The sequence below is a fragment of the Microtus pennsylvanicus genome, chromosome 13 (assembly GCF_037038515.1).
Source record: "Microtus pennsylvanicus isolate mMicPen1 chromosome 13, mMicPen1.hap1, whole genome shotgun sequence".
NCBI classification, from domain to species: Eukaryota; Metazoa; Chordata; class Mammalia; order Rodentia; family Cricetidae; genus Microtus; species Microtus pennsylvanicus.
The window spans coordinates 58,682,975-58,707,961 of NC_134591.1; the positions used below are offsets into that span (position 1 = coordinate 58,682,975).

General features: G+C 41.2%; 1 protein-coding gene across 5 annotated transcripts in view; it reads right to left on the reverse strand.

Annotated features, from left to right (window-relative positions):
- Positions 1-6,302: 6,302 nt before the first annotated feature.
- LOC142834129 (zinc finger MYM-type protein 4) overlaps positions 6,303-24,987 on the reverse strand; it is a 114,826-nt gene continuing 96,141 nt past the window's right edge. For all 5 annotated transcript variants that reach the window (XM_075946255.1, XM_075946250.1, XM_075946254.1 and 2 more), the window contains 7 exons: positions 24,462-24,633; positions 24,049-24,144; positions 22,483-22,634; positions 17,817-17,928; positions 16,169-16,417; positions 9,693-9,822; positions 6,303-8,624 (listed from right to left, as the gene is read on the reverse strand). In XM_075946255.1, coding sequence (XP_075802370.1) covers positions 8,417-8,624; positions 9,693-9,822; positions 16,169-16,417; positions 17,817-17,928; positions 22,483-22,634; positions 24,049-24,144; positions 24,462-24,633 — 1,119 coding nt within the window. In that variant the 3' untranslated portion in view covers positions 6,303-8,416. The remainder of the gene's footprint in view (positions 8,625-9,692; positions 9,823-16,168; positions 16,418-17,816; positions 17,929-22,482; positions 22,635-24,048; positions 24,145-24,461; positions 24,634-24,987) is intronic.

Here is a 24,987-nt window from a genome sequence, read left to right on the forward strand (position 1 = left end):
TGCCTGACTACTACTAGGTTGTGCTTTTCATACTACATCCATGACCTGCAGGGCCTGAGACTGCTGCAGACCCGTGAGGTCACCATCCTGAATCCTGCACACTGGTGGTCCAGGGCTCCCGCCTGCCATGGTAGGTGAGCTTGTGCCACAGGGAATGCTGGCTGCCCTAGATGCTCTTTGATTTTGACCTTTTGTTACATAAAAATGACTTCTGTCCACCTATGACCATGCTGAGGAGCACAATAAGAACTTTAGGGCAATATTGTTGCTTTTTGAGTTCCCAATATTTCAAGAATATCAAAAGGAATATATCTACTGTCACATATCCCATTCCTACCACAGAGGCCGGGATGCAGTCTCAGTTATCACAACTGACAGTGACACTAGGCAGTACCATCTGAGAACAGCTGGCAGGGCTAAGGCACAAGAGGCTGGCTGACAAGCTGACAGCTGAGTGTGAAGAGGAGAAGGTGCCAGCAAATAAAATAATCCCTTCTGTATAGAATCTAAAGTACTGGCTAGGAGGTAAGTGTGGTTACGTAAGATCATTCTACAGAATGATCATACCTTTTTAGAGTTTAACTCAGGTTGTTCCATGTTGTAAATATTTTGAGAAAACGCTTAAAATGTCAGGACAAGAATCTATAGAAACTTATAAACCAGCCAAGGGAAGATTATTTCAACCAACCAATCAGAAAGCAGGAATAGAAGCAGTTGTAGTGGTGCCGTGCCTATAATTCCAGCATTTAGAGGGTCAAGGTAAGAAAGATGCCATGACTTTGAGACCAGGCTGGGACACACAGATCTTGCTTCAAAAGGAAATGAACTGGAAAGGATGGTTCAGTATTACGAGGATTTGCTGCTCTTCCAGAGGGCTGGAGTTTGGATTCTAGCATGCACACTGGGTAGCTTTAACTATGGCTCCAACTTCAAAGGTATCTTCTGGTATACACACACACCTTTAAAAACAAACAAAGCAGGACTGGGGTGGAAGAACAATTATTAAAAACTACAGGAGTGTAGGCAACAATTATCACCAGAACCAGGCATGGTGGGTCAGCACTGGTGAGGATAAAGGAGGATTGTGGTAAATTTCAGGCCTGCCTTAAGACAGAGAGAGCCTCGCTTTATGCTCCTGATCCTCTCTCCCCCCCATACTGCTATTAATAATGGTAAATTTCTAGTTATAGGAGACACTTAAAACAAAGATTGAACATATAAACTATCTTCTATTAATAAAATTACTATCACTTCCTTTCTTCAAAGAGAAGTTACTACCAACAAACTAAAACTCAGAAGTATCAAGATTTCCCCCAGATATTGAGACTCTGTGAGACTGCTGGCTATGGTTAATTACACACCTTGAAGGTGAGTTCAAGCCATCCAGTTACTGTCAGCAGTAGGTTGGTGGTGTGCTGGTAATGTCTACAACTCCTTCCTCCCAGAGCTGCTGCTGCCCAAAAGTCTATCTCCTAATAGTTCTGGGAAAGTAGTCAACAGCAAGAGATGCCTGAAGGCCATGACCTTCCCCTTAAGGTACTGACAAGGGTTTTGGTCTTTTTCCAAAGAAAACTACTAGACAGCTGTGGGAATAGCTGCTCACTCAAATGCCATAAATTCGACTATCCATACCAGCAATTTAAGGCAGCAAGGGGCTGGAGAGAAGGCTTCAGAAGTCCATAGCACTGACTGTTCAAACTTTTGGAGAACCCAGGATTGATTTCCAGCACCCGCGTGATGACTCAAAACTGCCTTTAAATCTAGTTCTAGAAGCTCCAGCGCTGCTTTCTAACTTCCTTGGATACTAGGCACACATGGTGCACAGACAAAAGACGTACACATACCTATATGTTAAACATATTTGCTGGGTATGGTGGCACACCCTTAAAAAATAAATCAGTATTGCCGGGCGATGGTGGCGCACGCCTTTAATCCCAGCACTCGGGAGGCAGAGGCAGACGGATCTCTGTGAGTTCGAGACCAGCCTGGTCTACAGAGCTAATTCCAGGACAGGCTCCAAAGCCACAGAGAAACCCTGTCTCGAAAAACCAAAAAAAAAAAAAAAGAAAAAAAAAAGAAAAAATCAGTATGAATAAAACTTAGCCAAGTGGAAACAACTCGTAGAAATATGTCACGGGCGGTGGTGGCACACGCCTTTAATCCCAGCACTCAGGAGGCAGAGGCAGGCGGATCTCTGTGAGTTCGAGGCCAGCCTGGTCTACAGAGCTAGTTCCAGGACAGGAACCAAAAGCTACAGAGAAACCCTGTCTCAAACAAAAAAAAAAAAAAAGAAATATGTCAAAATATATGAGTTATATACACACACACACAAACCTGATAATAAATATTCTCAACAATAAGGAGTCTCAAAAGGAAGAGGGTCAGAAGTTCAAGGTCATCCTTAGCTACTTACCAACCTGAAGGCCAGCCTAAGAGGGAGTAGGGGAAGGGAATTTCTCTTGGAGTAATGGTCAAAAAGTACATTTAGAATCCCAGCACTCGGGAGGCAGAGGCAGGCGGATCTCTGGGAGTTCGAGGCCAGCCTGGTCTACAAGAGCTAGTTCCAGGACAGGCTCCAAAGCCACAGAGAAACCCTGTCTCGAAAAACAAAAAACAAAACAAACAAAAAAAGTACATTTAGATAGAGGGTGTAACCACTGAGAAAACTGTATTCAGAAATACCCAATACTATGAAGATAGCAAGCCCAGTAACATTTATTAGCTTTCTGGAACCCAAAGTGCAATATAACTACAGACAAGACCAAAGGAGCTGAAGAGTGTAAGTCTTGACAAGAAGGCTAACATACATTTAACCAACAGGAGTGAACAAATATGTTTAGTATTAAGAGGCACAGCAAGCTGGGAGCACTGAAGCATACATGTAATCCCAGGACTAAAACAACAGGAGCAGGGAGGTCATGAGTTCCAGGCCAGCTTAACTGTAGCAAGTCCTAGAGAGATGCCTCAGCTTTAAAGGCTAGGCTCATAACCACCCCCCCCCAAACAAAACCTCTAGGCTAGGCTCATAACCACCCCCCCAAACAAAACCTTAATACATTCTATTTATTTCTAAGCAATTATGCTAAAAAAAAACCCCACAAAACTTAATCTGTACTGTATAAGCCTGCATGAGCATAAGTGCTATGGGTATAAGAAGCATTAGAGACCGGAAGAGGCCATCGGATCCCTGGAACTGGAATTATAGGTGGTTGAGCCATTATGTAGACGCTAGATATTGAACCTGGGTCCTCTGCAAGAACAGGAGGTGCACCTGACAGCCTGAGCCATCTTTCTCTGGCCCCTGTGTTATTTTAAATAGGAAGAAGAGGGTTAGGTAAGAAAGTGCAAGCTAAATCTCTGGAACCAACAGAAATTATGGGGGAGATACCCAATGTCATGGAGTGTCCTCCATATGTGCTGCAGCATGCATTGTGCCCCCTTGCACCAACCTTACGTGTTTTAGTCCTGCAACTCTAGCTAGTATGGTGAAGGAATGAAGAGAGCACAGATACATATAGTGAAGCTGTGACGGGCTGTGCGCGCGTGTGCGTGTGCGTGTGTGTGTGTATCTAACCACTACTGCTGAACCTGGAACCTCATTTATGCTTATTAGTAAGTACAGGCCAAGGACAGGGGTTAGCTAGTCTCAGCAGGTGAAAAGTCTCAGGCTATAAACATCTGGAAGGGAGAAGCTGCAGTGTCTCTTTGCTCACACTGATAATCATCCATAAACATTAATACTCGGATTCCTGAGAAGTCTTGCCATTTCTCTGAGCTTGGCCTATATATTTAATGGCTTTCAGAGACCCTGACAGGCCACACCATATTAAAATATACATTCCCTCTGGATTTCACTCACTTGGGGCTCCCTCTGCTGTCTACACCACTACCCCACATACAATAACAAAAATTTAAACAGAAGAAAATTTTCTACTCAATAAAATGAAACAAAAAGTCACCCATAGCACAGGTAAGTGTGTGAAGGTTTGAATGAGAACGTTTCCATAGACATGTATTTAAATATTTTGGTCCCCATTTGGTGGAACTGTTTGGGCTGGAGTAGGAAGTGTGGCCTTGTAGGAGACGTGGGGGTGGGTTTTGAGGTTTCAAAAGTTCACACTATTCTTGGTTTGTCTCTGTTTTGTGCTTGTGGAGCAAATGTGAGGCATGGGCTACTAGCATCATGCTGCCCTGTGCTCTCCACCAGTGACGGTTACTGACTTAGCACCTGCTGAAGCAGGTAAGCCCCAATAAATCCTCCATAAATTGCCTTGGCCATCCTGTCTTCCCACAGCCATAGAGAAGTAGTAAAGACAAAATAGAACATGGGCAATAACAGCAGCGGTTCTACTGGCAGCACTTAAAAGTAAACACAAGTGTGCAGACACAAGGGTTCAGGCTCACACTTCCCTCCTCTCAACACTTGGCAGACAGTGTACTGAGACACTGCCTCTAAGGCAGATGGCAGACAGTGGAGACCGGGAAGAGTGCTGGGGAGGCCGACAGCTCACTGCAGCGCGAGTGGGGCAGCGGGGACTGGGCTGGCTGAAGATGACTTTACTGTTGCTGTTTTTACCACAGCACGGGTCATACTGAATACTTCATTCTGAGATGCAGAAATAATCTACAGAGTAACACTTTGCAGGATCTACAATGTTGAACGTAAGGGCTACATGTATTTAAAACCAAGCAATTTGTGTATATTATAAATTTAAAAATCTGGGGCCAAGGAGATAGCTTAATTGGTAAAGGTACTGTGGCCCAGTGCAATGACTTGAGTTCTATCTTGAACACACAGCAGAGGAGTGATCTGACTACACCAAGCTGTCCTCTGACTCCTAGACATGCATCATGGCACACAGACACAGACATACAATATATACCTACCCACCTACTTACCTACCTACCTTTGGGGCCAGTGAGATGACTCTGTGGGTAAAGGCGCTTTTGCTGAGCACTTGAGCTCTCCACAGAACACACAAAACAGGAGGGAACTGGTTCAAGTTGTCTTCTGACCACCACATGCACTGCTATTGCAGGTGTCATGCACGCACACACACACATACACACAAACTATATATAAAGGGCTGACAAGACAGTTCAACAGATCTTAGGTGCTTGCCAGCAAGCCTGACACCAGCGTCCAATTCCTAGAACTCACATGATCTGGAAGGAGAGATGTCTTCCACCTTCACACCACACTGTGGCAAGTGTGCACACACGAGATGGGTAAGGTCTTAAAAGCCATTTTACATTTGAAAGTCTACCATGTGCCAGGTCCAACAACTAGAGTTGGTACTGTTTCACTTCACAGAGAAAGTTAAACAGAGGTTTCTTCGTTTACTTTTACAGAAACAGCAAGCACAAAGACCCCCAAAGCCTGCAACTCTCCCAGTAAGTTACAATACCTCACAATTAAGAATATCTCAGGAATGGTGGGTGATGGAGTACCAGGATGGACAAGGCTAGTATAGAGGTGGGGAACACTGGCGCCTCATTCACAATTGCCTGAGCTTTCAAATGGCCACTATAAAGGACCTTTGTATTCACATGGAAAAACTGAAACTCATTTGAGAAGCCTATTTTATACATTCCATTTGGGAGAAAGGAATTTTATAAACTTAGGAATGTCATAGGGCATACACAAATGGACTCTGTAGAATTTGGTGGAATACCAAGACATTTCTAGAGACCTAGAAAAAGCACACTTTATTCCCACATCCCCAATGTGATTCTCATTCACATATGAGAGTAAGCCAATGTCAGACACTTACCCTCAAGCCCCTTCTCTCTTTTAGTTTCCTGAGACAGGATTTTTCTGTATAGCCATCATGGCTGTCCTGGAACTCGCTCTGTAGACCAGGCTGGCCTCTAGCTCATGGATCCACCTTCCTCTGCCTCCCAAGAGCTGAAATTAAAGGTGTGCTCCACCAATGCCTGGTGACTCTTACCATCTCAAACACAGTCTTGAAGAGGTCTGCCCGAAAGGAGGCATACATATCACTTGGTATTTCTGGCTGTTGGGACTTTTAATATAGTTAAAAATGTCCTAAAATGGAAACAAGTCTTGAGAGAAAGAAAGCAAGCCATGGGAAGACTGCAGGGGAACAATGCATTAACTGTTCTCAATAAAAACCAAGGAACTTTTCTGAAAATTGCTTTCCTTTTGTGTGTGTATGTGTAATTTTACATCTCTTTGATCATACCAATAAGATCATATATATATATATATATATATATATATATATATATATATATATAAATAAAATTCTTTGAAGTCACAAAGACAAAGAACTCACCCATCAAATACAAATATACTATTTTATTCTATGGGAATAGTGCTGTGGTTCCTGCAGAAGGAAAATCCAAAGACAATTAAAGACCAAGGAACAGCAGGATAGGACAAGTTCAGGTTCTATTTGTTGGTGTTTTTTTCTCACCCTCCTGGGGGTGGGGGAGTGTGATTTCTACATAATTTTAACAAAAAGTAAGTAACCTGACGCAACAAACAGCTACATTCATGAGGAATGACTGATGATCAACCAGTTTGAAAGTAGTTTAGGGTCTGAAGCCCCTGCACGAACATGCAGCTGAAGCCCTGATACAGTTGTTTATCTGGGTAGTGATTGTTCTCTTAAAATACATTTCTCTCTGGTATTTCATAACAATTTATCTACTAAGCTAACAATATTTGTTTTGCATACAACTATAGATGGGAAATGTTAGTGTTTACACAAATCATAACTGATATACCGGGACTGGACACCTGGTGTTTCTGGATGGTTTATTGGTGACTTATCAGACAGGTGAACTGCTTTCCCTCCAATCAAACAAGGTCTGGAAGGAAGCAGTTTCCCATCAAAAATGACAAACACAGATGGAATTAGCCATACAGACTGGGGCAGATTTACTTCTTCCACACAGTTCTTAGTAACAAAAAGGAGATTCATTACAGGCAGAGGACAGAACCACCAAGTACACAATGTCAAAAGGCCCATTTAAAATTCTGCTGAATTTAAATGACTTATTTGTTTAAAAAAAAGAAAACAAAACAAAACTTGCTACCCCCACCTAATATATGGGACCACACTGAAGTCTTTCACTTCAGAAGAAGCTTATGACTTCTCAGTTCCGCTGTAAACTCAAATTAACTTCAATTAAAGAAGCTCAGTAATTAGCCAACATTATTAAAAGCTTGATTCAAAATTTTGTAGGGAAGAAACTGAAAATGGAGCCTGATAATGTCACACACACCTATGCCCTGCAATCCTCCCAGAACTAAGACAGCTAGACTCTGGAATAATGCTGCTTATGGATATGTACTTGTACTCTAACCCCAGCATCCCTAATTTTCAAGTCCTTAGGGCAACAAGGTCAACTTCCAAATGCTTACTATGACCTTCCCTACCTTAATTCAGATAGCTACGTAATACTGTGTCTTTGTGGGACCTCCCACGTTTGTCAGAACTGTGGAGACAGATTATTCCATTTGAAATGACAAGGGCCTACAGAAGCTGGTGCAAAGGACAAGAAGAGTCACTTGGAAACAAGAAAGTAAAACAATGGAAGAAAAGCTGCCATTGGGGGAAAATTGGGAAGAAAAGGAGCCTCCACTTCTGTGCAGCAGAGCTGAGGCTATGAGACAGCAGCAATAACAGTGTGCACCCAGAAGGAGGCTGTTAGTGGGCTTTCTATAAAAAGTTCAAGACACCCGGGGTCTAACGGGCTCCACAGATTTTCTGTGTACATAATCAGCTTGTGGACTATTATCCTTTTACCTTCAATCACCCACATCTGAGAAGGTAAGACTAAAATAAAAAGGGGCACACTAACAGCAGTGGAGGGCGTTTCCCCATGTGAGGGGCCTTCAGTCAAAGTACCAAAGGCTTCTATCCTTCACATAAGTGGGTTGGCAGTGTAAATCAATCAAGACCACTGTCTTTTTACAAAAACATGAGTATTTTTATTGGATCTTCAAGGCTGAGTCCCAGTGTCCTTATCTGATGTCAGTCTCAGCTCTGTACTGATTTCCCTCCTGACTCATGGACAACTTGCTCAAACAGCAGGGTCTCACTCCAAAGCTACCCCTTTCTAACTAAGGTTACTATAGTAGAATTTTATACAACAGTTTTCCTTAAAAATATTCCATAATTTCTTATTCCCAAACAAAATAAGATTACGCACCACTCAGAAACTGGTTAGTCATTCGAAGATGTCTACGAACTTTCTCCCTGCCAATCATTCACACTCCTCCCTTCGGGTTTCACTTGCAGCCACACTGTGGCTCAGGAGCTGCCTGTTCTTCACGCCTCACAAGCGAGTCAAGAGGACTTGGGCTATACATCTTCCGGACAGCTGAGTGCATTCACAGCTTGGTGCACACCAAAGAGCATGAAAACAGGAACTTTACTCCTTCTTAATCTGATAATTCAACATCAGAATCTTCAGATTTGGCTTTGGCAAGTTCTTCATGGACCTCCCTCACCATGAGAATGCGCGTCAACATGGTGTCCAGGGTTCCAGGGTCTATTGGGAATGTGGAGTACCACATGGGGCTATTGGGAACACAGGAGCGCTCGGGCTGAAGGTAGAACACATCATTCCTCTGCTTCACACTTTCAGAACTAAGGGAACGAACAAAACAAAAGAGAAGAAGGGAAGCTGAGATCAGAACACAGGAAACACACATCATTTTTTCTTATATAATGGTTCTGAACTTCTCCACAGGAGTAGATAGGGACATAGACATTCTCCTCCCAAGAGTAACCTATAACTGAATGCCAAGTGGTAGACTTTAATAGAGAGAAAGCACAGCTGGATGTGATGGCAGACACCTGTAGTCCCAGTACCTGAAGGTGGACGAATGAGGATTACAAGTTCAAAGTTTGAGGCCAGCTTGAGATACAGGAGACCCTGCCTTAAAAAAAAAAAAAAAAAAAAAAAAAAAGTGGTGGCACACGCCTTTAATCCCAGCACTTTGGAGGTAGAGGAAGGGGGATCTCTTGAGTTCAAGGCCGGCCTTGTCCATGGAGTGAGTTCCAGGACAGCCAGAACTGTTGCACAGAAAAACCCCGTCTTGAAAAAACAAAAACAAAACAAAAAACAAAAATGAAAGATAAACCAGGTCCTTCATTTCAAATGCTGGTAGGAGTAAAGCATGTCAATTCAAGAAAAATGAATCCTGAGGTCACCAAATGTCATTATTTCTTTGATCAAAAACAGGACTTTTAGTATGAGTCACATATTACACTGAGAGATTCACTGAAAACTTTCAAGTCTGGACTAAGACTATATGGCTAAGTGGGAGAGCATGCCTAACATGGTGATAGGCTTGGAAAGACTCCAGCTCTTTAAAATACAAAACTGAGTACCTGTAAAGCCTCCCCTTATAGGTTTAACAAAAACCAATCTCAGATCTTGTTTTCTATACAAAAAAATAAATCACTAGAGATTAGAATCTACAACACTGCAAGGATCAAATGAGAAATAAATTTTGCTTTGGGAGACATTTTGGGAGAAAAACTTTGTGAGAAAAGGGCTGCTTTTTAGCTCCACATCCAGGCAGATAAAAGGATGGAGATAACAGAAATCAGAGGCAGATCCAGTACCACAGGCCAACTATGCTTCTGGTTTCCAAGGACTTGTGCTGGGTGGTGAGTGCACTGTACTCAGAGCACAGAAAGAGCCCTTACCATTTTGACAGGTAAAATTCATAAAGTCGAACAGGACATCTCAGTGGGTTGTCAGTATTCTCTGCCATCTCCACACCCACTGGAGCCTCGTCATCTTCATTTCGTTTCCTCTTGCCAATTGTTAGTTTATCTTGAGGGAAAAAAAAATCAAATGTTTGTATAAGAGAAATGTGCCAAGAGACCTCCTGAGCTTTGCTGCATGGCCAGAGATCCTGTCACTCCTGCCCTTTTTCATTTATTCAACACTCACTGAGCTCCTAATGTGCTAGGTGTCATTCAAAGTGTTTGGTTTATACCCTGAACACTATACTTGTACTATAACACATATGTTCCCCGTCAACAAAGAACAGTGATGTGGCAAAAAGGGACAGTGTTGGTGGTATACCTTCCTTTGGAGTTTGCTTTGTTAATAGACTGGATTAGGTACATGGTTCAGGTATTATTAGGAAGAGTTGCCCTCTTTCTATTTGGACTTGTTTCTCCTCTGGGACACTAGCATAGAGTCAGTTCTTGCTCAAGTTCCTTCTCCTTGTGTGGTCTAAGAAACAACATCTTAGGAAAAGAAAGTCTCAGCAGAGTTGGTCATTGTGATAGGACTGGCCTCTATAGGGGCTGGGCTCTTAGACAATACAGGGTGCAGGCATAGGAGGGAAGCTGCTACTTCTTATCTGTCCACTCAGTATAAACAGAGTTCTACTAGGTGGACTCATGTGTTTGTGTGAGTGTGCAATATTGTATACATATGAGGAGGTCGGGAGACAAGTATAGAGAACTGATTCTCTTCTACCTTCCATGGGCAAGGGGATCAAATTAGGTAATCGGGGTTAAGCAACAACCACCTTTCCCTTGCTGAGACATCTTGCTGAACCTCCATTTTCTTTTTTTGAGGTAGGTTTCTCACTGGCTGGCAGCTCAGTCCTACGCTCCATTGGCTGGCCCGGGAGCGTCTGAGATGCACCTGTCCCTGCCTCACAGTACTGGGGTGACAAACATGCACGGCCACTCTGATTTACAAGTGCTGGGGAGTCTTCACTCAGGTTCTCGTGCACACTAGGCACTTCAGATGCCGAGCCCCATCCCCAACCTAATTTTCTTTTTCTTTGTGGGATGGTTCTCAAGACAGGGTTCCTCTGGGAAGCCCTGGCTGTCCTGGAAACTCACTCAGTAGATCATGGTGGCCTTGAACTCAAGAGATCCACCTGGTCTGCCGCTGAATGCTGGGATTAAAGGTGTTCACCTCTACACCCAGCCTCCAAGCCATTTTTGAAAATTGGTTTTTATATGTGTGGGTGTTTTGCTTGCGTGTATATCTGTGTACTATCTTCATGCAGGGAGCACAGAGGCCAGAAAAAGGCAACAGACCTCCTGGAAGCAGAGTTCCAAACATCTGTAAGCTGTCATGTAGATGCTGGGAATAGAGGCCCTCTGGAAGAGCGTCCTTTTGCAGAATATTCCTTTACAGTTTGTGAAGATGTGTCATTGTGATTGGTTTAATATAGAGCTGCAGGGCTATTAGCTAGGCAGGACTTCTAGGGACAGAGAGGACTCAGAGAGTAAGAAAGGCAAAGTTGTCAACCAGACACAAAGGAAGCAGGATAGGCAGTTATAGAGTAAAGATAACTAAGCCACCACCATGTGGTAAGCTGAGTCTTGTGGCAGCTAAAATGGCAATTTAAGATTTGTCTCAAGCAGAAAAAAAAGAGTTCTGCAGGTATTCAGCAAGGACAGATCCAGAAGGGAAAAAAACACTAAATAGCTTATAGTGTGCTTTGAAAAATGTGCATAGGTTTAAAAAAGAAAAGAAAATGGGTATAGTCATAGAAAAATAGTTTATGAATAGTAAGATAGTCTTTAAAGAGAGAATAAAATAATATGAAAAGGACAAGACATATAAAGATGTAGAGTATGAATCCTAACTGCTATCTGATTGCTGGTGAGTAAACAACAGCCGCTGAGAACACGGATTCTAACAGACACCGCTAGATTAAACCAGCCTACAAAGTTTAAGGGTACCTTAATTTTTTGTTTTTCGAGACAAGGTTTCTCTATGTAGCCCTGGATATCCCAGAACTAGCTCTGTAGACCAGGCTGGCTTCTAACTAATAGATCCACTTGCCTTGCCTCCCAAGTGCTGGGATTGAAGGCATAAATCACTGTTGCCCAGCTACAATACCTTAACTTTAAAATGGAAGTCAGAGCTGGGCGGTGGTGGAGCACGCCTTTAATCCCAGCACTTGGGAGGCAGAGGCAGGCGGATCTCTGTGAGTTCGAGACCAGCCTGGTCTACAAGAGCTAGTTCCAGGACAGGCTCCAAAACCACAGAGAAACCCTGTCTCGAAAAACCAAAAAAAAATAAATAAATAAAAATAAAAAAAAATAAAAAAATAAAATGGAAGTCAGGCCGGGCGGTGGTGGTGCATGCCTTTAATCCCACCATTCAGGAGGCAGAGGCAGGCGGATCTTTATGAGTTCAAGGCCAGTGTGGTCTACAAGAGCTAGTTCCAGGACAGGCACCAAAGCTACGGAGAAATCCTGTCTTGAAAAACAAACAAAAAAACCAAACCAAACCAAACCAAAAAAAAAAAAAAAAAAAAAAAAAAAAGGCAGAAAAGTTATTGCTTTGGGGAAGAGGTTATTCTTTTGTTTCTTTCCACAGGGGGAAAAAAAGAAGCTGTGGATTCCTTCAAGGTCGAGATCAGGCTTCATCAGGGAAGACCCCTGAAAATCCAGACTACAAAAATATAAATAAATAAATAAAATCTTTAAAAAAAAAACAAAAAAAATATAAAGAAGTGAACCTTAAAAACTACAAGACAGGAGATGTGTATTTTACCTGCTTAGACATAAAACAAATAAAAAAATCATCTTTAGCTGGCTTGTGTATAATACACAGTTCACACTTGTGTTACTGCAGATATGCATGTTACCTTTGAAAGTTTGTTTTCAGAACAAGAGGACCAGACACCAATGAAAACAGGTGGTCCAAGTGATCCAGCATCTCAGAGCGTCTCTGCTACAGTTTCCTCAGAGTTCTGCATTCAGAACAGCTCCCTCTGATAGCTGAGGTGGTCTAGCTTCAGACTATTCTAGTCAGGACTACACAAAGTCTTGAGTTTTTCAATTGCACAGAGACAGGACAACATATGTTATGGCTAGTTTTCTCAGGACTTGACAGTTATCTCATTTTTCTCAAGTTTCCTAAAGATGTCACTGCTACAGACAGCAGGAAGCATGTAAAAACCACGAAGGGAGGGAGGGATGAAGGGAGGGAAGAAGAACAGCAAGAAACAGTTAAAAAAGGTAAAAGTGAACAAAAATAGCAAAAAACAAACAAATAAAACCAAACAATGACAACAAAAACCCTGACACCAAAAATCCCAAGAGGTAGGATGAGTGGTTTTTGGTCGCTCATTAGGTTATGGATGTTTGTCATCGTTATTTAGTTGGGGTTGGTTACATATTGTTACTGGTTATAGTCAGAAAGCTATACAAAAATTCAAGGATCTCTTTCTAAAAGGAAAAAGGGAATATAGTCCAGAAATAATGAGATAAAGGGTAGATAACTGACTCTACTTTTGAACAATCTTTAATCTCAAATATTTTATACTGCTATGGAATTTTGTATATTAATATAAATTTAAGGTTATTTTTGTTGCAACATACTGTACACGTTTCTACTCTTGTTTAAGGTATATCTGTGTAGCTTATTTAGCAATGTAATATAAATTTCTAGTTCTTGAAAGTTATTACTACAAACTATTTAGAATAATAAAAATGCAGGTTAGTGGTTAGTCATTTATAACAAACTTGTCTTACATATTAAGCATGTTTGCAAAGACCTAAGAATATGGCATTTAAAATGTTTTAATAACCTGAAACTTTACATGAAAGGGAGACATGTCTGCTTCTGGCAGCAACAATTTACTTAAAAAAAAAAAAAGATGATGGGCACTGAAGAACTTCCATATGGAGTTTGCTTTCTTTATAGCAAAAGCAAGTCATTTGGATAAGAAACTGCCCTTGCAAAAAAAAAAAAAGAAACTGCCCTTGCTTCAACTGCTGACAGTATACTGTCTAAATTGGAAAAGCAGAACACAAAATAGGGCAACTGGCAAACTTTGCCAAGACAAAGTAGGCCAGTCCTTCAAAATTCCTGCTTCATAGAAAAGTCTGTCAGATATTTTAACCCTGTAGGCCAAACATGAATGCCCCAACATCACATAGTAACTTTGGGGTGACTGTCCAGGCAGCCCAAATGCCTCTGTTGTTTCTATGGTTTTAGAAGTTTCTTGCTCTACTCAGGTAATATTATATCCTTCTGGCGCCTTTGATGGAGTTGAAGACAAGATAGGTAAAGTTATAGTTTTCCTTAGTTATGATAGAAGGTAAATTAGGTAGAAAACTTTGGACTCACCCAAACAGGATTAATAACAGAGTACTTTCTCTGAATACACACACCAAGTACAAATGAAATAGGTATTGTAAATATAATTCTTACCTGATAATTCTTCTTACTGTTTATAGTTTTATTATATTAGAGTTAAAACCTTTCCTTTTTATTTAGACAAAAAGGGGGAAATATGTTGAAGACTTTATTGAATTAATAAAGAGCTGAATGGCCAATATCTAGGCAGGAAGTGGTTAGGTGAACTTCTGGGGATAGAGAGGACTCGGAGAGTAAGAAAGGCAGAGTCGCTATCCAGACTTAGAAGAAACAGGATGGGCAATATAGAGCAAAGGTAACTGAGCCACATAAAGAGCCGGGCGGTGGTGGCGCACGCCTTTAATCCCAGCACTCACTCGGGAGGCAGAAGCAGGCAGATGTCTGTGAGCTCGAGACCAGCCTGGTCTACAGAGCTAGTTCCAGGACAGGCTCCAAAGCCACAGAGAAACCCTGTCTTGGAAAACAAACAAACAAACAAACAAAAAAAAACCAACAACAACAAAAAACTGAACCACATGAAGGAACACAGATTAAAAAATAAGGGTTTATTTGTTTTAAGAATTAGTTAGGGACAAGCCTAAACTACAGTCTCTGTGTCACTACTTGTGATCATTCTTGACAAATAGTTTAGGGTTCTTTCTCTCTAGCTACCTCCACTATTGCTTTAAAACAAATTCACTCCAATTTCCACCAAAAAAAATGCCTTGCAAGTAACTTTTCTTTCTTTCTTTCTTTTTTTTTTTTTTTTGGTTTTTCAAGACAGGGTTTCTCTGTGGCTTTGACTAGCTCTGTAGACCAGGCTGGCCTCGAACTCACAGAGATCCGCCTGCCTCTGCCTCCTGAGTGGTGGGATTAAAGGCATGCACCACCACCACCTGGCTAATATGAACGTTGTTAAGCACTCAATCAAAAGAGGCAATATTAACTGACTGCCTCTCATTCATCCAGCTAATATCACCTATGAATACAAAGCAGACCTTCAGGAGGAAAAAGAGGTCTACAATCCCATCCCCTAGGAAGCTAAGAAAATTGTATTGCTTCAGGGTAGAGGCCACCTTGGGATATACAACTGAGTTCTAGTCCAGCCTGGGATACAAAGTGAGATGCTGTCTCAAAAAAGCAAAAACAAAACAGAACTACAAAGTGGATCACATAAGCATCAAGCTAAAGCCAAGAGACAGACTCCAGGTGAAAAGGACAATTGAAAACAAGCTAATATGAATAGGGTACATGGATAGGGAACAACTATCCATAGATTTTTCACATTTCAAGTACGTATTTTATTCTTAAAAGTAACACAACTTGAAGAACTTGATATTGAAAAAATGAAGGGATTTGTTTGTGTATATATGTGATGCATGAGCATGACGGCTTATTGCTGTAAAGCCAGCACTCAGATGACTGACTAAAGAGGATTTTGAGGTCAAGGTTAGCCTGAGCTATTACATATAAGATAAGGCTCAAAAAGACTAAAACCAAACACAGAAAGTTTAATTTCTAGTTCTAGAATAACAGCATTATTTTTCAGACATTAAAGACAAAGAGTTACTTTGTCTGTTTTTGAAACACATGATCATAATCTACTTACTGGAAATGTCACTGCTCACCCAAGCCTACCATAGGTAAAAGCAGTCTACTTTAGGCCTGCTTCTAAGTTTCTTTAGAATTTTAGAACTGACTAAAAGATGCTAATTAAAACAGGACATTCCAGTCAAAAAACAAAATCCCAACAAATTAAATGCTAAGCAAGTTTCCTTTGATTAGTGATTGCTGACTGGCAAATCAGTGACCTCTTCTAAGTAGGTTACTTGGGATTTACCCAATTAAATCAGGAGGCTTTACTCGGTTACATCAAATTTCTAACGTAAAGACAATAAAAACACACGGAGGCAGAGTCCTCTCATTTTGAAAGCTTATAACCTACTTGAAAACAGAGAAAAATATTGAAATGTTATAAGCAAGTTTCGGCCCTCCATGACTAGAATGAACTATCTTAGCATTTCCAACAGAACTCTCATCTCCAGCTACACACCTGGCTCTGACTCTTGCTTCTGTGAAGGTGGGAAGAATCTCAGGTATGTCATCTTGGTGCTGTACTTCAGAGTCCTGGTCCGTCTCATCACATGGGCAAAAGAAAGCTTCAAGTGCTCAGTAACATTCTTTAGTTGGAAGTATTTGGTATTGAAAAAAAGGAGGGTGTTTAACAGGACAATTGGCGAATAAGCACCCAGCTGTTTGCATTCCCACAAATGCTCTTCTTCAATGCGAGAGAACATATAACCTACACAGGATGGGAAGAACAAAAGTATGTGACCTCTCAAATTCCACAGAAGGAGCATTGCTCTCTCCCACCACTCCTTTATACAGGCAAGAGAAGCAGCATCAGGAAGAACAAGACAGGGAACTCCAACTAGACAGACTCAAGCACTGCCCTGTGAGCAGTGGTTTCCATTCCTCAGAAGGCCACCTGCTTGGAACAACTTTTTGTTGCAGAAAGAGCCAGACACAGTTTTATTTACAGACATATTCCAATCTCATTCAATTTCCCTATCACAAAATATTTTCTTTAAAGTTTATAATCATTTAAAACCCCCAAACACTTTTAGCTCAGACAACAGAAGCAGGACACAGGCCAGATCTGCTCCACGGGAAGTTAACCAGTTCTTGCCCAGACCATCAAGCTTACCATTTGCCAGTTCCATGTGTTTAGTTGCTAGAGAGGAACAAGTGGCTCCCTCCCTCCCATCCTCCCTCCCCCCCTCGCTATCTCTCTCTCTCTATCTTGGTTTTTCGAGACAGAGTTTTTCTGTAGCTTTGGAGTCTGTCCTGGAACTTGCTCTTGCTCTTGTAGACCATGCTGGCCTAGAACTCACGGAGATCCACCTGCCTCTGCCTCCTGAGTGCTGGGATTAAAGGTGTGCGCCACCACCGCCTGGCTTCCCTCTCATTCTTAACTTACATTAACAGCTATGTTCCTTGGGACCGACTGGAATCTGTATGTATGAGAAGCATGGTCTTAAGAAACTGTACTAATCCTTGTACCTGGCTCTCCATGTCCCTTAAATTCAGCTCTAACGCAGTGCTCTTTCCTGAACTCTCTTTATTGCTGCTTCCATATTCTATTCTTGGGAGATCATCCCTGAATGTGACTTTACTATTTCCAAATCTATGCTATAAGTCTCCTCTCTATTATTCATCATGTAGCTCAGAATGATACAGAGGTGCTCCAGAGCTCAACAGAAAGCACACATTGGTTGTTACTCTAACTCATCCAGTCAGAGCCTGAGTGAACCACAGGCTTCTCTAATGACACCAGGTTAAAGAATTCATGGATAAGAACAAGCAAAGACGTTCAGCACACACTGACAAAGATCATTTGTGCATGGATAAATCAATAGCAACTAGCTTATTGACTCTACCAGACAAAACCATTCTAGAAACATAAGTATAACAATGTATATTTTTTTCAGGTGTTAGTATCTCTATGTTTACTGTTTGTTACTTTATAGTAACTGTTCACAGTGTATTTTACTAAAATGTTCCACAATAGATTAATCTAAAACAATCTCAACAACTCAACTGTATTACATCAGGACAGATTATATTGCAATATATGAAAATATTTTAAAAAGCAATTTATAAAAGTAGACCATAAAAATAATTAAAAACAATTCCCTTACCATTAGGAAGTATTGTAGGCTCCCATATTTTCAAGAGTTTGGTAAGTTCAATCATAAATCTGGAATAGGGCTCCGTAAAAATGTTATCTATTCTACCATTTTCAAACAGGTACTAAAAGATAAAAGAATTAACACATACTGGTATAAAGAAAGCTCAAGATTAGAAAACATCATAGGAAATGGTTTCCCTTAATGTCTGCCTTTGTAATGGACTATCCCACACAGCTTCTAAGCATTTTACTGTAGGTTAAAATACTAGGATTCAAGTCCAATGCTTTGTCATGGAAACTGGTCATTGTCCTTGGCACTGAATTTGCAAAAAAGTGTGGGTGGTACAGAATAAATACTAAAAACGAGAACCTGGAGCAGCAGGTAAGACCACTTACTGTTCTTGCAGTGGACCCAGATTCTGTTCCCAGAACCCATTCAGCAGCTCACAATCATCAACTGTACTACAGTTCCAAGGGATCCAATGTCTTCTGACCTCTGTGGGGTCATACCCAGGTGCGTGTGCGCACACACACACACACACACAACAAATACACATAAATGAGTAAACTTCCCAAATGAGAACCCTTTACTCTTGATGAAACTGATGCAACTCTCCTCTCCTGACATGCACTATGCTTACAAATGTCCTCACAGAGCTCTGTCTGCCATTCTACTTAAACAAACTTTCTCTTGAAACAAATCAAACTCAAATTTAAGACCTTACTGAGGCAGGGGAAGGGGCTGGTGCACACTGGAGAGCTGCTCTTCCAGAGAACCTAAGTTCAACTTTTAGCACCCACATGGTGACTCACAACTGTCTGTGATTCCAGTTCCAGGGAATCGGACACCTTCTTTTGTCTTCCCTGGGTACCACACATGGACATGGTGCATAGATATTTATGTAGACAAAATACCCACATACATTAAAAAAAAAAACTTATGGGGGTGTGCTAGAGAGATGGCTGTATTCTCTTGCAGAGAACCTAGTACCCACATAGTGGCTAACAGCTATAACTCCAGTTCCAGGGGATCTGAAACTCCTGTCTGTCCCCCATGGACATACTTCGTGCACATGGGATACATGTAAGTAAAAAACAAATAAAAAACCTCATATACATAAAATACAAATGAATAAATCTTTAACAAATAAACAAAACAACACCAAAAACTACATGGGACCTTTCAACCACAGTTCTCAACATTTTGACCCACACTTTGAAAAAATTTTTTTGGGGTGGGGAGTGGACTGATGGGGACAGGGTCTCTCAAATAGCCTTGGCTACTCTATAATTCACGGGAAACTCACAGAGCTCTATCTGCCTCCTATGGCTGGGATTTAAGGTATGTGCCAGTAAACCCAACCTGAAAGGGTCAACTATTAAGAATATCACAGAATAAAAAATAAAGAAATGCTTGGATAACACACAGTCAAAACAATACTCTGGCCAGCCCTTAATCCTGCCTCCCAGAGCACCTGGGAGGCAGAGGCAGGCAGATCTTTGTGAGTTCAAGGCCAGCCTGGTCTAAAAGATCTAGTTCAAGGACAGGCTCCAAAGTTACAGAGAAACCCTGTCTCAAACAAACAAACAAACAAAAACCATACAGAGGGACTGTAGAGATGGCTCAGCAGTTAAGACCACCAACTGTTCTTTCAGAGGTCCTGAGTTCAATTCCCAGCAACCACATGGTGGCTCACAGACATAGATGCCCTCTTATGGTATGCTGTCATGCAAGCAAATAGAGCAGCACTCATATACATAAAATAAATAAATCTTAAAATAGTGTCATAAAGAATAAAATACTTGGACTAGAGAACAGATCAGCAGTTTAAAGAGCATATGCTGTTCTTGAAAAAGACAGAGTTTGGTTTGATACCCAGTTCTGTTCCCTCCACTAGGGGCGGGGAGCAAGAGGGAGGGGGATGTGTGTTTACAACCCCCTATATAACTAAAGCTTCAGTACTCTCCAAAGCTATCTTCTGGCCTCCATGGGCATTAACCTCAGAGGCACAGCCATCCTTAGATAAATATATGCACATACAACTAAAAATGAAAACTGTTAAAAAAAAGAAAGAAAGAAAACAAAACTAGGGAAGATTTAAATAAATCAAACTACAAGCTGTAACTGAAGGTAAAAATTACAGAAGACCTAGGTAAATGGAAAGATATTAGAAGACTTAAATTGGTCAGATAACAAGATTCTCCAAATAATTTGTGCATGCAACATAACCTTTCTACCAAGGCATTACATGATACTCAATTAATATACAATTATCATGTTCTAATGCATGAAATTTAGTGAACTGTGATGACTGTTTATAAAGCACATGCTATGCAAGCAGCACCTCAGTTTGTCCCTAGAGTCCTAGCAGGCTTAAGCTAGATATGTAAACCAGGCTGGTCACCAACTCACATGATCCTTTCTGCCTTGTTTAAAAAAAAAAAACAAAACAAAATGCTGGGCAGTGGCACTTTAATCTGAGCACTTGTGAGGTAGAGAAAGGCAGATCTCCGTGATTTTGAAAACAAGCTTGAATTCAGGAACAAGTTGCAAAATATATGTTTTATGGACCCATTTTGCTAAATAAAAAAACAAAGTAAAACAGGGATGAGGAGATGGCGCAAAAACACATGCTGTATAAGCATAAGGACCTGAGTTTAAATACCCAGCACCCAAGTATAAGCTTTGCATGGCCAGGTGTGCCTGAAACCCCAGAACTGGAGTGTAGAGTCAGGTAGACCCCTGGAATTGGACAAGTCAGACTAACTGAAAGAGCAAGCTTCAGGTTCAGTGAGATACCCTGACTCAAAAGAATGAAGCAAAGTGATACAGATACCTGACATCCAGGGCATGCATGTGCACCCACATATGCATGTACACACATGTACTTATCTCCCTTTCTCAGACAGAGGTACAGACACACACAGCAAAACAAAGTAAAAATATTAACAAAGTTACTTTCCTTTGTTTATTTGAGACAGGTTTCTCTATGTAGTCCTGGTCCTAAAGCTAGTTCTAGACCTGGAACTCAGGGATCTTGCCTCTGCCTCCTGAGTGCTGGGATGACAAGTGTGTCCTAGTCAACCTAGTACTTACTTTTGAAAGTAAAAAACAAAACAAAAAGCCCCACCTTGCTTAAGGTCAGATTAATACCAACCAGAGACAACCATTGCACACATTTCTTTTTCTTTTTTTTTTGGTTTTTCGAGACAGGGTTTCTCTGTGGCTTTGGAGCCTGTCCTGGAAAAAGCTCTGTAGACCAGGCTGGTCTCGAACTCACAGAGATCCGCCTGCCTCTGCCTCCCAAGTGCTGGGATTAAAGGCTTGTGCCACCACCGTCTGGCTGCACACATTTCTTCTTTTTTTTTTTTTTTGAAAATCTTTTTTTTTTTACATTTTATTTACTTATTATGTATACAATATTCTGTCTGTGTGTATGTCTGCAGGCCAGAAGAGGGCACCAGACCTCATTACAGATGGTTGTGAGCCACCATGTGGTTGCTGGGAATTGAACTCAGAACCTTTGGAAGAGCAGGCAATGCTCTTAACCACTGAGCCATCTCTCCAGCCCTGCACACATTTCTTATTTCATCTTCTATGAATTCATATCACTATGCCTTTTATTTTTGGAGATAGCAGTCTCACTATGTAGCCGAGGCTGTCCTTGAACTTGCAGTTACCTTGCTTCATCCCAAGCAGCTGAGAGAGCCGGCATATACTATCATACCCACATTCCAATTTATAAATAAAACAACTGGTTAGATACTATGCTCTATTTACTAACTCTCACATTTGGTGAGCATGAACTATACCCAGTAACTTTACGAACATGTCAGAACTTCAACTGTGATGAATGATTTTTGATTTATGACTATGCAATTGCCCCCAAATTTGTAATCCTCTTGCTTCAGCAAGCCCAGTTCTAAGATTATAGAGGCATGAACCAAATGAGTCCTAGCCAGACACAAATGTAGAAGAGATGTTAAATAAAAACTAGGGAGGAGCCGGGCGATGGTGACGCACGCCTTTAATCCCAGCACTCCGGAGGCAGAGGCAGGCGGATCTCTGTGAGTTCGAGACCAGCCTGGTCTACAGAGCTAGTTCCAGGACAGGCTCCAAAGCTACAGAGAAACCCTGTCTCAAAAAACAAAAAAAGGAAAAAAAAAAAAGAAAGAAAAGAAAAAAAAACCAACTAGGGAGGGGAAAAAAAAAAGGTGAAAACATTCCTAAATACTGTACTCAAATTGCTGTAGAAAGTGTGCATTTCCTCCAGCTGGCAGAATTCTCATCATGTAGCACTCTTATCAACAACTGATCTTTTTAAATGTACATACTTGTGCATCTATTAATTTACTTCGTACTTTGAAAGTGCAAATAAAACATTTACACGTACAGATGCAGTCACCTTAGTTGCTTCTAGGTAGGCTGCTATTTATGCCCTTTTCGTCCATTTAACTACAGAATACACGATCCCTTCCCAACGTCTATTATTCTACCAACAGTCTCACTTTAGTTTACAAAGGCTATATGTAAAGACTTTTAAACTGGGATAGCAGTTCAGTAAGGAAAATGTTTTATACAAATAAATGACAGTATACACTTATTTTCAACAATTCACAAGTTATCTCAGATGATGAAAACCACAATCAAATGTATAAGTTATTGAAACTGATACCTGCTGAATTCCAAGGCACAAGTATAAGATACTGTCTGGGTCATATTTTTCACCATTTGGTCTCCGCACCTCTTGGATAAATTGGCATAATCCCAAACTCAACTCAGCAAAAGTGCAGGACAGAATATCTTCTTTCAGCTTCATAGAGCGGACTGTGTAAAGGGAGAAGACATCTGAAACATGAGACTGCAGAAACGCAGTGACACCACTCTTCACTGAACCAACACCAGCACCACGGTGCCCTAAACACTAGACTGGATCACAAAGCATGGTAAACCAAGCAGGATGTTACAGTATTCAAGAAGATGAGGCAAGAGGACTAGCCTAAGCCACACAGAAAAATCCTATCTCAAATCCATCAACCAAATAATAGATCCTGACTCAAGGATTTTTTTTCAAGAAGAGAAATACAATTTACTGCACATGGTACAACAGTACTATGACAGAAGGTTCGTTTAACTGGGATTCTATGAAAGTAAACAAGGAATCCAGGCATAGTGGTGTATGCTTTTAATTACAGAAGGTGGGGCAGGTGGGAGGCAGAACCAGGCAGCTCTCCTTTGAGTTCAAGGCCACATTGGTCTACGTGACAAACACCAGAATAGCTAAGGCACATTTTTTTTTTAAGTTGAGGTTTCAGTAATTTGCCACAGCTGATACTGAACTGGTAAGCTCAAACATTCCTCCTGACTTTGCCTCCAGATAGCTGAAGATACAGGAACTGTATCTGTCACTGCAGCTGGCTCTCTTGGTTCCTTAAATAAGGACTAGTAAACAACAGGGGAACTGTTGCAGGCACAACCTCCAAGCAGGAGGGTATTTATAGAACCTTAAGAGCATAAAGGTAATACTTGATTTATAGCGACTATGAGTCATCACAAAACAGCAGTAACTGCCTGTTCTGATGAGAACTTGTGTACTCCAAGACCAGCAAACAGACTACTAGCAACAAAAGTCAAAACCTGATATAGTGATCCACTTGTAAGAGAAAGGGTATAGTTGGAAAATCTCAAACCAAAACCTTTAAATAAATTAGCAATAAATGAAAGCTTATGCAAATGTTATTAAATGGGGCCAAGTTCCATCCCAAGTACGCAGCACGGCTTGACATGCTGTTGGTCATATGGTTCTGGCTTTAGAATCAGGAAAGATACAGGAATGAAGGGGCTGTGAAAATTCCCTCTGTTGTTAAGGATAGCTGCTGAAGCTAGGCACGTGGCAGGGGGAGTCTCTTTCTCCATCCTTCACAATGCTAAGACTAGCACATCTATACATCTGGTCAGTTAACAAACTTATAGGGTCCAGAGTGATGCTCAATGGTTAAGAGCACTGGCTCCTCTTCCAGAGGATGCAGGTTCAGTTCTCAGCAACCACAGGGTGGTTCGTAACTAACTGCCTGTAAACTCTAGTTCTAGGGGATCTGATGGCCCCTTTGGCCTCTGCATGCACCAGGCGTGCAAGTGTTTCACAGATACATATATAGGCAAAACATTCATGCACATAAAATATTCTTTAAACCTTAATATTAAAAATAATTGATAGGAAAAGAGACACAAGAATATTTACCTTTACAACCTTGTTCTGAGGATTCTTGAGAGAGTGCCTGGTCTTGAACACTTCCTAAGGCATCAGAACACGGACTAGGAGAGGCATGTTCACCTCCTGATGGGATAAATGAGACAGGTAAATAACAATAATGAAATGGGATGAGTAAAGCCAAGCTCTAAGTCTTTTTTTTTTTTTTTTTTTTTTTTTTTTGGTTTTTTCGAGACAGGGTTTCTCTGTGGTTTTGGAGCCTGTCCTGGAACTAGCTCTTGTAGACCAGGCTGGTCTCGAACTCACAGAGATCCGCCTGCCTCTGCCTCCCGAGTGCTGGGATTCAAGCTCTAAGTCTTATGAGTTAATCCTTCTTCGAATATATTTATGACTTTGTTTCTATTTCCTGTATTTATCTGACACAGAGTGTACTGAGGACTTACCCCCGCATTTCAGATCTCCTTGTTCTTCCTTGGCATTTTTCCATTGGACCCAATTCTTCCAGGCATTCACCCCATACATATACTTCAGTGTCATTCCAGACACTGAACAACCTTGCAAGGCTCCTTGAATAAGACTCCTAGGCTCCACAGGCACTACAGACTTCTTCCTTCCCTGTGAGAATTCAAAAAATTCACAAACTATAAAATTCACCCTTGGAATTTTAAGACTCTGAGTTCTCAGACTTGCAAAGCGAATAATCCTATTGAATAAGAAAATTATTTTTATATCCTAAAGATTCAGAATTCAGAGCTGAAAGGGTTTTAAAAATAATCTACTTTCAGACATGGTGATGCACACCTATTACAGCACTTGGGAAGTGGAGGCAAGAGGATCAGGAAAAGTACAAGGTCATTCTGGGCTCCATGGAAAGTTCAAGGTCAGCCTGGACTACATGAGACCCTGTCTCAAAACACCAAGAACTCACCAAATCCAATTCATATAAAAAAGAAATTACTGGGGCTGGAG